At 42.1% G+C, this 13,781-nt stretch overlaps 1 protein-coding gene across 1 annotated transcript; it reads right to left on the bottom strand.

The window, feature by feature from the left end:
- Positions 1 to 3,524: 3,524 nt before the first annotated feature.
- Positions 3,525 to 6,545, bottom strand: NLRP10 (NLR family pyrin domain containing 10). The gene is given in 5 exon segments (XM_059875022.1): positions 3,525 to 3,553; positions 3,556 to 3,868; positions 3,870 to 4,013; positions 4,016 to 4,350; positions 6,313 to 6,545. Coding segments are annotated over 5 exon segments (987 nt in total). The 5' UTR covers positions 6,479 to 6,545.
- Between the last annotated feature and the right edge of the window lie 7,236 nt (positions 6,546 to 13,781).

Raw genomic sequence — 13,781 nt, 5'->3', positions numbered from 1 at the left:
ACAGCTGTGTTTAATTGATGTCATACACAACTGTGTCAGGAGCCACCTCCCCATCTCCACATACAGTCTGAAATGGGCCCTCAGATCCCTATGCCCTGCCACCAGACTCCAGGAACCAGCTCTGCCTGCAAGTAGTCTGGCACTAACCCCAGGCCCTGGTTTCACCTGCCAGTGGGTGGCAGCAGCCCTAGAGTCTTCAAGATCCTGACTCTGCCCACCAGTGAGCCAGCACTAGCTCGGGGGCCTCTTAGGGTTCCACAACCTGACACCTTTTATCAGGCCCTGCTTAACAGCAGCCAGCAGCATTCCCACGAGGCAGAGTCTGACAACCAACCAGACTAGAGGCCAGCCTAGCCTTTGTCTGTGTTCAGTATGTAGACACTTTATCAGTGTACAGTATGATATATTGTCTGCTCAGAATTCTTTCCTTAGGGATCCACTTTTCCATTCCCTATGTTTCAGGAGGTGCTGGTCCTTTCTTACTCAGCCCTTCGAATGTGACCTAGGCCATGAGAGTCACTCAAGTCAGAGTTCATTGTCCAGACCAAAGAGATTGTTCAAGGCTTGACACCTGCTCAGGGTCAGGTCAGAATCCTTCTCCAACTTCCCTGCAGGAGCTATTCATAAAGACTATTCCCTCCCTATGGAATTATTGGCTGTAAGAATGGTTTAGGTTGATGCCCCTTGTGGCCATCTTCTCTGACATATAAGAGCAAAAGGCAACTATAGAAAGAGCAACAGAGGGGAAAGACAGTGGAAGCCCAGATAACATTGTTAGAAAGAGCCAGACAGACCTAACTAGAAATCAGCTTTAAAAAAAGAAAAGAAAGAAAATAGTGGGTCATTTAATTTTTGCTTAATCTAGTTTGATTTGAATGTGAATCCTATGTAAAATAGCATGTCTAAATTTCAGTTGGATATTACATTCATTTTTTTTTAAAACAGGTCTCCTGAGAAAATAATAGCAAATGAAGCAACTGACAAAGAATTAATCTCAAAAATATACAAGCAACTCCTGCAGCTCAGCTCCAGAAAAATAAATGACTCAATCAAAAAATGGGCCAAAGAACTAAATAGACATTTCTCCAAAGAAGACATACAGATGGCTAACAAACACATGAAAAGATGCTCAACATCACTCATTATCAGAGAAATGCAAATCAAAACCACAGTGAGGTACCATTTCACGCCAGCCAGAATGGCTGCTATCCAAAAGTCTACAAGCAATAAATGCTAGAGAGGGTGTGGAAAAAAGGGAACCCTCTTACACTGTTGGTGGGAATGCAAACTAGTACAACCACTATGGAGAACAGTGTGGAGATTCCTTAAAAAAATGGAAATAGAACTGCCATATGACCCAGCAATCCCACTGCTGGGCATACACACTCAGGAAACCAGAATTGAAAGAGACACGTGTACCCCAATGTTCATTGCAGCACCATTTATAATAGCCAGGACATGGAAGCAACGTAGATGTCCATCAGCAGAGGAATGGATAAGAAAGCTGTGGTACATATACACAATGGAGTATTACTCAGACATTAAAAAGAATACATTTGAATCAGTTCTAATGAGGTGGATGAAACTGGAGCCTATTATACAGAGTGAAGTAAGCCAGAAAGAAAAACACCAATAGAGTATACTAACGCATATATAGGGAATTTAGAAAGATGGTAATGATAACCCTGTATGCGAGATAGCAAAGGAGACACAGATGTATAGAACAGTCTTTTGGACTCTGTGGGAGAGGGCAAGGGTGGGATGATTTGGGAGAACGGCATTGAAACATGTATATCATATGTGAAATGAATCGCCAGTCTAGGTTTGATGAATGATACAGGATGCATGGGGCTGGAGCACTGGGATGACCCAGAGGGATGGTATGGGGAGGGAGGTGGGAGGGGGGTTCAGGATGGGGAACACATGTACACCCATGGCGGATTCATGTTGATGTATGGCAAAACAAATACAATATTGTAAAGTAAAAAAAATAAAATGTGAAAGAAGACTGCTAAATAACCAAGAATAAATATAAATGTGAGTTGATTAAAAAAAAAAAAAAAACAGGTCTCCTTGTTCCCACGAAAAACCAGCAACATGACTGGGCACCTGTTTTGTTGTTCCCCAAATATCTATGACTCTCAGGAGTTGGTCTGCTGAGAACACTCAAACTCTCTAGGGGCCAACACAAGCTAGCCAAGTGGATTCCACTAGCTTCCTCAGTAACCCAGTACAAACTGCTCTTTAATTAAGTGCATGTGCACACTTTTGGGCTTCCCAGGTGGTACTGGTGCTAAAGACCCCACCTGCGAATGCAGGAGACATAAGAGGTGCGGGATCAGTCCCGCATCTGGGTCAGGAAGATCCCCGGGAGGAGGGTATGGCAACCCACTCCAGTACTCTCGCCTGGAGAATCCCACGGACAGAGGAGACTGGCGGGCTACAGTCCGTAGTGTCACAAAGAGTTGGGCACGACTAAAGCAACTGGGCAAGCACACACACACACATGCAGTTTCTTACACAGATTCTGTATATACACACAGTCTATGTGTTCAACAGGTATGTATATAATTATCAAATGTGGAGCCACCAAACTTTCCGTGTGAAGAAGAGTTCATAATAATGAGTGTCATGGAGTCCCACATTGATCACTCAAGGCTGAGTTAACTTGGATTCATATATCTGAGCATGTCCAGCAGCTTTCTGGAACTGGTCCACATGAACTCAACTTGTGAGGAGTCATAACAGCAATAAAACTGTGTGAAAGGCAAAAAGAGGGATGTCTGAGGGTCTGAGGCAGTGTCAAAACTCTCAGCTGCACTGGGGCTCTCGGCGACTGCTGAATGGGGTTAGGTTTGCAGCGCCTGGACAGTCTTTGCACCTCTGCTCTACACCATGGGCTGAGGTGTGGGAGACTAGAGAGCTGCCTGAGGAACCCCAGAACTTGATGGGGCCCCTGACTGAACTTCAATTTCCTCATCTGTAAAATGAGGGCTGGCTGGCTTCCCTGGTGGTCCAGGGTTAAGACTCTGTACTTCCAATTCAGGGAACGTGGATTCAATCCATAGTTGGGGAAATAAGGTCCCACATGCCAGGTGGTATGGCTGATGAATATATAAATAAATAAATAGATTTTTTTAAAAAATAGAATGAGAGCTGGGAACTGACCACATCTACATCTAGAATTCCGTTTTTCTTCTTTTCTCTACAGAGGGAACCAAAGCAGAAAAAAGAGATTATGAGTTAGCACTTAGAACTGACTGATATTTCTAGTAAGAAAAGTCAGGTAAAGGCATCTCTGGGGATAGTCATGATATGTTATTAGCGTGGAGCTAAATCAAGTCACACTACAGCCTCCAAGACTAAAGGTCTGTGACAAGCCTTGGCTCATTTCCAACATGGAAATTTGAGAAGTTTCTCAAAATTTGTGAAACCACTATTTATTTCAGCTGCAATTGATCACATTACACCACAGTACAGACTGGGCACTGTGCTGGGCACTTCTGAGACCTCTCTGCCTCTCGCTATCTGCCCTTCAGCCAAGAGCAGACAACCAGCAAATTCCTAGAACCTGACATGCTTTGTAGAGAACATCATTTGCTTGCACAATGTCAAGGGCATTTCTAACTTGCTTCTCATCTGTGAAATACGAGCGTAAATAACTCCTCTTCTTGTCCTCAGAGAAACCTCTGAGGATGTGGTCAGAGTGTGGTTGTCTCAGCAAGGGCTCTGGATTCCTCGAAGCCAGGGTCTGGGTGGTGATGAGAAGGGAGGACCTCGGCAGTACCGTCCTCCTGATTCAAGGGTGCAGCACGTACTCCATGAGACTGCACCTCGGCCTCTTCAACCTCTCTGCACAAGGGCCCCTACAGATCATCATAGCCATCCAGGATGAACTGGAACCACTCCAGCTGCCTCAGAAGCTCTGTGACAGCTGCTTGATTGTCCCTACAACACCAGAGGAGGAGCTGGTCCAGTTTGCCTTCTGCCAGCAGGGCCACATATAAGGACCCACTCTACAGCTCACATATAAGACATCATCAAACCAGCCTGGGTACAGGGTGCCAGTGGTCTAGTCCAGCACCATTTTTCTGGCCAGGGTTATCTTTCCTATGCCAGCTGACCCCTGTAGTGCCACTCTGGGTGGGACCTTGGAGGGCTCTTCTCATGGATCAAATACAGCCTTCACTGCGACAGAGTCCAGCTCCAGCTCCCAGCTGGGGCAGGGAGATGAGTCTGGGCTCCCTGAGCTGGGCATGGACACCGGAAGAAGCTGGTCATGGTTGCCATTGTTGCCCCTTCTTGACTCTCCTGTAGGTGGCACACATGCTCTCCTGTCCATAATCTGTGCTAGACAAGTGGGGTGTTACGTAGTGAGATGGGAATAAAAAGAGAGTAACGCTGGCCTCTGTCCTTTATTCTTATCTTCTGTGTTCCGCTCTGAAGATTATACTTCTAGCAACATGGAGAGGGCCCGTTTCAAGTATGTGTATGTGAGTGTGTGTATGTATGTGTGCCTGTGCATATATGCATGTGTGGTGTGCTTGTGCCCAGCTATATAAGTGTGCAAGGCTGTGTTCTGTGTGTGTGTGGGTGTTTGTGCAGTGTGAGTGAATCCTTGTTTCCCCACATGCTCATGAAAGTGTGCTATGGAAGTTTGTGTATTTTTGCATAGGGAAGGCATCAGTGTACATCAGCATGTATCTTTGTAAAAATATATGTATATGAAAAAGTCACTGTATGTGTAAATGTCTGAGTGTTCATGTGAAATGTCCCCATGTGAATTGGTGAAGACAGAAAGAGGAGAAAGGGAAACTGGAGAATGGTGATTTCATAGGAGCCCATTCCTGGTAAAGGTAAGCCAGGTGCTAAAGATAAACCAGCTTCTGAGCAGGAGCCCCCCAACTCCTGGTCTACAGAACCCTCCTGTCTCTGTGTCAGAGGAGCTACCAGGCATGAAAGGAGACTGTGGAGGAAGCACTGGTTCCACAGACCCTCCTTTCTCATCCAGCACCCTAGAAGGGATGGGGGCTGTTTAGGCTGCATGACCGCCCCGCCCTCTAGGGGGCATCAGTCCACTGGTTCCTTGTGAGAAGCAGCCTGAGCTGCCTGTATGAGAGATGCTGGAGAAAGGTTTGAGCCCACTGCTTGAGGCTGCTTCTTCTAGTTAGCAGAATACCTTCACGAACACCACCCCCAACTTCTAAGCTCCTCATACTTTCCCCTCCTCTAGTATGACAACTGGAGACGGGAGGGCATTAGAAGATACTCTAGTCTTTCTATTAATAAATACCCACCCTCCACCTGGCAGTGACCATGAAGCAGAAGATAGATGGGCCCCAGGCTGAGGACCTAAAGTCTGTTCCCTGTGGACAGATGTGTGCGTATATGCTCAGATGCTCAGTGGAGTCCAACTCTTGGAATATAGCAACCTCATGGACTATAGCCCACTAGGCTCCTCTGTCCATGGAAGTGTTCAGGGAACAGTACGAGAGTGTGTTGCCATTTCCTACTCCAGGGGATCTTCGCAACCTAGGAACTGAACCCACATCCCTCCATCTCCTGTATTGACAGGCAGATTCTTTGCCACTGAGCTTCCTGGGAATCCCCTGTGGGCAGATACTCCAAGATAAACAAAATAACAGGGGCAGAGAGGAGCCAAGACCTGCCCAGATAAAAGATAAAGAAAATACATATTTCTCAACTCTTGAGGTCAAGGAGACTTTTCCAGCCATCCATGCACAGAAAAGCTCTTGGGGGGCTAAAAAGGGAGAGGGTGTCACCCCATAATAGATGGTGTCAAGCTTCCCACAGGCCTCTGCACTGGAATCCACCTTGGCTAAGAGCGGAGGACCCTGAGGTATACCAAATACAGACTCAGAGCCAGGCAAAATAAGATGATTGGCCAGAGGAAACCCAGAAGAAATGCCCCATATAAAATACACAGAAGCACAACTCTCTCTGACCCCATCCGTGTGTGCCTATTCACACGTACTTTTTTTACTTCCTAATAAACACTTGTTTCACCATTTTCCATCTCTTTGTTGAAATTCATTTCTACAAAGCAGAGAAGCCAGGGCCTTGCCAGTAGCCACTGGCCCTCATGGTCTAGTGGTTGGAATTTGGAGCTCTCATTCCGTGGCCTGGCTTCAGTCTCTGGTCAGGGAACTGACATCCTGCTTCCTCTTACTGCTAACCAAGGCCACCCAAAATCAGTCAGAGCCTTCAGCTCAAGGCCACTAGGACCCTGGGGCACTGGAGCTCCCAGGCAAGGGCAGAGGGCAAGAGTGAGGCAAGGCAGGAATTATAGGCTGGGAGGGGAGGAGTCTCTGGAAATACCATGGACCAAGGGAGAGTGCCAGGGCCTCCTCTGTCCCCTGCTGCACTCGCCATCCAGACAAACGTGGCTGAGCTCCAACAGGTTCACGACCTTTGAGACCCTGAGCACCACTTTCACAGCCTCCTGGGCTCCATACATTACTTTAGAGTCAATGCAAATCCAATCTAAATTTATCTTTATGAACTTAATATAAAACCCAGACCCATTACACTCATAAATTTAAATACAAAAATCCTAAACAAAATATTAGCAATCTGAATCCAGTATTGTGTGGAAGAAGTAATATGTAGTAAACAAATTGGGTTTAGCTCAAGAATGGGAGACTATGGATTAAAGACAATCTCTTTAACAAGTGGTGCTGGGAAATCTGGTCAACCACTTGTAAAAGAATGAAACTGGACCACTTTCTAACACCATACACAAAAATAAACTCAAAATGGATTAAAGATCTAAACGTAAGACCAGAAACTATAAAACTCCTAGAGGAGAACATAGGCAAAACACTCTCCGACATACATCACAGCAGGATCCTCTATGACCCACCTCCCAGAATATTGGAAATAAAAGCAAAAATAAACAAATGGGACCTAATTAACCTTAAAAGCTTCTGCACATCAAAGGAAACTATTAGCAAGGTGAAAAGACAGCCTTCAGAATGGGAGAAAATAATAGCAAATGAAGCAACCGACAAACAACTAATCTCAAAAATATACAAGCAACTCCTACAGCTCAACTCCAGAAAAATAAACGACCCAATCAAAAAATGGGCCAAAGAACTAAATAGACATTTCTCCAAAGAAGACATACAGATGGCTAACAAACACATGAAAAGATGCTCAACATCACTCATTATCAGAGAAATGCAAATCAAAACCACTATGAGGTACCATTTCACACCAGTCAGAATGGCTGCGATCCAAAAGTCTACAAATAATAAATGCTGGAGAGGGTGTGAAGAAAAGGGAACCCTCTTACACTGTTCGTGGGAATGCAAACTAGTACAGCCACTATGGAGAACAGTGTGGAGATTCCTTAAAAAACTGGAAATAGAACTGCCTTATGATCCAGCAACCCCACTGCTGGGCATACACACTGAGGAAACCAGAAGGGAAAGAGACACGTGTACCCCAATGTTCATCGCAGCACTGTTTATAATAGCCAAGACATGGAAGCAACCTAGATGTCCATCAGCAGATGAATGGATAAGAAAGCAGTGGTACATATACACAATGGAGTATTACTCAGCCATTAAAAAGAATACATTTGAATCAGTTCTAATGAGGTGGATGAAACTGGAGCCTATTATACAGAGTGAAGTAAGCCAGAAGGAAAAACATAAATACAGTATACTAACGCATATATATGGAATTTAGAAAGATGGTAACAATAACCCGGTGTACGAGACAGCAAAAGAGACACTGATGTATAGAACAGTCTTAGGGACTCTGTGGGAGAGGGAGAGTGTGGGAAGATTTGGGAGAATGGCAATGAAACGTAAAATATCATGTAGGAAACGAGTTGCCAGTCCAGGTTCGATGCACGATACTGGATGCTTGGGGCTGGTGCACTGGGACGGCCCAGAGGGATGGTATGGGGAGGGAGGAGGGAGGAGGGTTCGGGATGGGGAACACATGTATACCTGTGGCGGATTCATTTTGATATTTGGCAAAACTAATACAATTATGTAAAGTTTAAAAATAAAATAAAATTAGAAAAAAAAAAAGAAAAAACATCAACTCTAAAAAAAAAAAAAAGAATGGGAGACTGTTTTAATTTTTTTTAATCTACAAATATTAATCTCATTAAAAATTAAAGAAATAAAATGTATAATCATAATTGAGCAAAAAACTATAAAACTGAAAACTATTCATAACTATTTTTAAGAAACTTTCTTAGTGAACTAGATATTGTAAGGAATTCCTTGAACTCATTAGGAATTGTAGAAATTACTTAACATCATTAATGGAACCTACAAAAATAGCCCCAGTAAACATTATTCAAATAGGTAAAGATTAGAAACATTAGAAAAGATTAGAAAAAGTATTATTCCCTTTAAAATCAGGACCAAAACAGGCACAATTGCTATCACCACTCTAATTCTATTTTTCTAGAGTCTGTAGACAGCACAATTTTAAAAGTGGGGGGAGGGAGAAGACAAAGGTATAATGACTAGGAATGAAAAAATGAAAGCTATTTTCTGCAAAGAATGATTATCTGCATAGAAAACAAAAAAATTAATAGATAAATTATTAAAAATGATAGGTGAATAGAGCTGACAGATGATTAACTGTTGCAGTTTTATGAATTAGCAATAAAAAATTAGAAAATATAGTTATAAATGCCATAGCTACAAAAGCAACAAAAATATAAACAAAATATGTGTATACTATACACAAAAAAATTATAAAATCTTATAGAACTACATCAAATAAGGCCTAAATAAATTACGTACCATATTCACAAATAGGTCAACTTAATATCACAAAGTTGTCAGTTCAGCTCTAATCTTTAGAGTCAATGCAATCGAAATCCATCAAATTTTACAAATTTATAAAAAATAAAAGTAAACAAGTGGGACCTAATTAAACTTAAAAGCTTTGGCACAGCAAAGGAAACTATAAGCAAGGTGAACAGACAACCCTCAGAATGGGAGAAAATAATAGCAAATGAAACAACTGACAGAGGATTAATTTCCAAAATATACAAACAGCTCATACAACTCAATACCAGAAAAACAAACAACCCAATCGAAAAGTGGGAAAAAGACCTAACCAGACATTTCTCCAAAGAAGACATACTGATGGCGAACAAACACATGAAATATCCTCAGCATCATTCATTATTCAGTTCAGTTCCATCATTCAGTTGTGTCTGACTCTTTGTGACCCCATGAATTGCAGCACACCAGGCCTCCCTGTCCATCACCAACTCCTAGAGTTCACTCAGACTCAAGTCCATCAAGTCAGTGATGCCATCCAGCCATCTCATCCTCTGTCGTCCCCTTCGCCTCCTGCCCCCATCCCTCCCAGCATCAGAGTCTTTTCCAATGAGTCAACTCTTCACATGAGGTGGCTAAAGTACTGGAGTTTCAGCTATAGCATCAGTCCTTCCAAAGAACATCCAGGACTGATCTCCTTCAGAATGGACTGGTTGGATCTTCTTGCAGTCCAAGGGACTCTCAAGAGTCTTCTCCAACACCACAGTTCAAAAGCATCAATTCTTTGGTGCTCAGCTTTCTTCACAGTCCAACTCTCACATTCATAAATGACCACTGGAAAAAACATAACCTTGACTAGATGGACCTTTGTTAGCAAAGTAATGTCTCTGCTTTTCAATATGCTATGTAGGTTGGTCATAACTTTCCTTCCAAGGAGTAAGCGTCTTTTAATTTCATGGCTGCAGTCACCATCTGCAGTGATTTTGGAGCCCCAAAAAATAAAGTCTGACACTGTTTCCACTGTTTCCCCATCATTATTAGAGAAATGCAAATCAAAACTACAATGAGATATCATCTCATACAAGTCAGAATGACCATCATCAAAAAGTCTGCAAATGGTTAGTGCTGGAGACGGTGTGGAGAAAAGGGAATGCTCTTGCGCTGTTGGTGGGAATGTACATTGATACAGCCACTATGGAAGATGGTATGGAGATTCCTTAAAAAAAAAAAACTAGGAATAAAACCACCATATGACCCTGCAATCCCACTCCTAGGCATATACCCTGAGAAACCAAAATTGAAAAATTCACATGTATCCCATTGTTCATTGCAGCACTATTTACAATAGCTAGAACATAGAAGCAACCTAGATGTCCATCAACAGATGAATGGATAAAGCAGTTGTGGTACATATACACAATGGAATATCACTCAGCCATAAAAAGGAACACATTTGAGTCAGTTCTAATCGAATGGATGAACCTAAAACCTATTATACAGAGAGAAGTAAGTCCAAAAGAGGAAGATAAATATCATATTCTAACGCATATATACAGAATCTACAAAGATGGTACTGAAGAATTTATTTACAGGGCAGCAATGGAGAAACAGACATACAGAATAGACTTATAGACATGGGGAGAGGAGAGGAGAGAGTGAGATGTATGAAAAGAGTAACATGGGAACTTACATTACCATATGTAAAATAGATAGCCAAAGAGAATTTGCTGTATGGCTCAGGGAACTCAAACAGGGGCTCTGTATCAACCTAGAGGGATGGGAGGGGGATAGGATGGGAGGGAGGTTCAAAAAGGAGGGGATATAAGTGTACCTATGGCTGATTCATGTTGAGGTTTGACAGAAAACAACAAACTTCTATAAAGCAAGTATCCTTCAATTAAAAAAATTAATTAAAAAATGTTTTACAAATTTACCCTAATACATATAGGAAAGAACAAAAGGCCAAGAATAGGCAAAACACTTTTAAAGAAAAAGATGGCAGAAGGGAGGAAGAACCTGCCCTACCAAACACTGAGACATATTCCAAAACTACAGCAATTAAAATAACCTAATATCAGGCCTGCTCTACTAGATTTCAAGACTTTTTTTTTTTTTTTTTGGCTGTATTGTGCAGCTGGCAGGACCTTAGTTCTCTGACCAGGAATTGAACCTGGGCCCCCAGCAGTGAAAGTCCAAAATCCTAACCACTGGACCACCAAGGAATTCCCAAGACTTATTCTAAAACCAGAGACATGGTCATTAATAAATCATTATATTTGTGTAGAATAGACAAAATGGAAAAGAAAAAAAAGAGCCAGGATTAGTACCTGACATTTATGAAACTTTGATATAATCATGGCAGATCAATGAGGAAAGAAATAACAATTCAAAAGTCAAAATTTTTAAATTCCAGATAAATTAAGAGGTTAGAACAAAATTTTAAAAAAACATTAAAATATAGAGAAAATATATGCCTATCTTTATGATATTCAAATAGGAAGGATTTCTTAAACCAGACCCAAAAAGCTCTAACCATAAAGAAAGTATTGACAATCTTTACTACACTACAACCAAGATTGGTTCTTCAAAAAATACCTCATGGGAAGTGAAAGGAAAATATATAAACTTGCAGAATGTATTTGAAACATTTATGACTGATAAGAGATGGGTATAAAGGTATGTAAAGAAATCCCTTTTAAAAATAAAATAAATAATATATAAGTAACTAAATAAGCAACCTAATAGAAACCAGAGCAAATGACATGAAAAGATTTTTCATGAAAGTCAAAATAGGCATGGCCACTGACATATAAAGAGATACTCAACCTCATTAGTAACCTGGAAAATGCAAATTAAGCCCACAAGTAGATATACCATTAAATATTCATTCAATTGGGAAAAATTAAGATGTTTCAGAGTTCACTCATCAGTGAGTACTTTTATATATTGCTAACAGTAGGGTACATTGGTAAAACCCCTAGGAAAACAAGTTGCTTTGGAGGCTGGAAGTCTGGGATCAGAATGCCAACAAGGTCAGTTTCTTTTGAGTGCTCTCTTCCTGGCTCACAGACCATTATCTTCTCACTATATCCTCACAGTGTGGACTTCTTATAAGACCACATTCCTATTAAATTAAAGTCCCAACCTCATAACCTTATTCAACTTTAATTACTTCTTAAAGACCCTATCTTGAGATAAAGCACCATAACCATTGGGGTTTATGATGAATTTGGGGAGGCCACAACTGGACAGTTCAGTTCAGCTCAGTCGCTCAGTTGTGTCCAACTCTTTGTGACCCCATGAATTGCAGCACGCCAGGCCTCCCTGTCCATCACCAACTCCCGGAGTTCACAGACTCACGTCCATCGAGTCAGTGATGCCATCCAGCCATCTCATCCTCTGTCGTCCCCTTCTCCTCCTGCCCCCAATCCCTCCCAGCATCAGAGTCTTTTCCAATGAGTCAGCTCTTCACATGAGGTGGCCAAAGTACTGGAGTTTCAGCTTCAGCATCATTCCTTCCAAAGAAATCCTAGGGCTGATCTCCTTCAGAATGGACTGGTTGGATCTCCTTGCAGTCCAAGGGACTCTCAAGAGTCTTCTCCAACACCACAGTTCAAAAGCATCAATTCTTCGGCGCTCAGCCTTCTTCACAGTCCAACTCTCACATCCATACATGACCACTGGAAAAACCATAGCCTTGACTAGACGGACTTTGTTGGCAAAGTGATGTCTCTGCTTTTCAATATGCTATGTAGGTTGGTCATAACTTTTCTTCCAAGGAGTAAGCGTCTTTTAATTTCATGGCTGTAGTCACCATGCAGTGATTTTGGAGCCCCCAAAAATAAAGTCTGACACTGTTTCCACTGTTTCCCCATCTATTTCCCATGAAGTGGTGGGACTGGATGCCATGATCTTCGTTTTCTGAATGTTGAGCTTTAAGCCAACTTTTTCACTCTCCACTTTCACTTTCATCAAGAGGCTTTTGACTTCCTCTTCACTTTCTGCCATAAGGGTGGTGTCATCTGCATATCTGAGGTTATTGAGATTTCTCCCAGCAATCTTGATTCCAGCTTGTGTTTCTTCCAGTCCAGCGTTTCTCATGATGTACTCTGCATATAAGTTAAATAAGCAGGGTGACAATATGCAGCCTTGATGCACTCCTTTTCCTATTTGGAACCAGTCTGTTGTTCCATGTCCACTTCTAACTGTTGCCTCTTGACCTGCATACAGATTTCTCAAGAGGCAGATCAGGTGATCTGGTATTCCCATCTCTTTCAGAATTTTCCACAGTTTATTGTGATCCACACAGTCAAAGGCTTTGGCATAGTCAATAAAGCAGAAATAGATGTTTTTCTGGAACTCTCTTGCTTTTTCCATGATCCAGCGGATATTGGCAATTTGATCTCTGGTTCCTCTGCCTTTTCTAAAACCAGCCTGAACATCAGGAAGTTCACGGTTCATGTAGTGCTGAAGCCTGGCTTGGAGAATTTTGAGCATTACTTTACTAGCGTGTGAGATGAGTGCAATTGTGCAGTAGTTTGAGCATTCTTTGGCATTGCCTTTCTTTGGGATTGGAATGAAAACTGACCTTTTCCAGTCCTGTGGCCACTGCTGAGTTTTCCAAATTTGCTGGCATATTGAGTGTAGCACTTTCACAGCATCATCTTTCAGGATTTGAAATAGCTCAACCGGAATTCCATCACCTCCACTAGCTTTGTTTGTAGTGATGCTTTCTAAGGCCCACTTGACTTCACATTCCAGGATGTCTGGCTCTAGGTGAGTGATCACACCATCTTGATTATCTGGGTCGTGAAGATCTTTTTTGTACAGTTCTTCTGTGTATTCTTGCCACCTCTTCTTAATATCTTCTACTTCTGTTAGGTCCATACCATTTTTGTCCTTTATCGAGCCCATCTTTGCATGAAATGTTCCCTTGGTATCTCTAATTTTCTTGAAGAGATCTCTAGTCTTTCCCATTCTGTTGTTTTCCTCTATTTCTTTGCA

The sequence above is a fragment of the Bos taurus genome, chromosome 15 (genome assembly GCF_002263795.3).
Source record: "Bos taurus isolate L1 Dominette 01449 registration number 42190680 breed Hereford chromosome 15, ARS-UCD2.0, whole genome shotgun sequence".
Taxonomy (NCBI): Eukaryota; Metazoa; Chordata; class Mammalia; order Artiodactyla; family Bovidae; genus Bos; species Bos taurus.
This window is presented reverse-complemented; position numbering and strand designations above follow the sequence as displayed.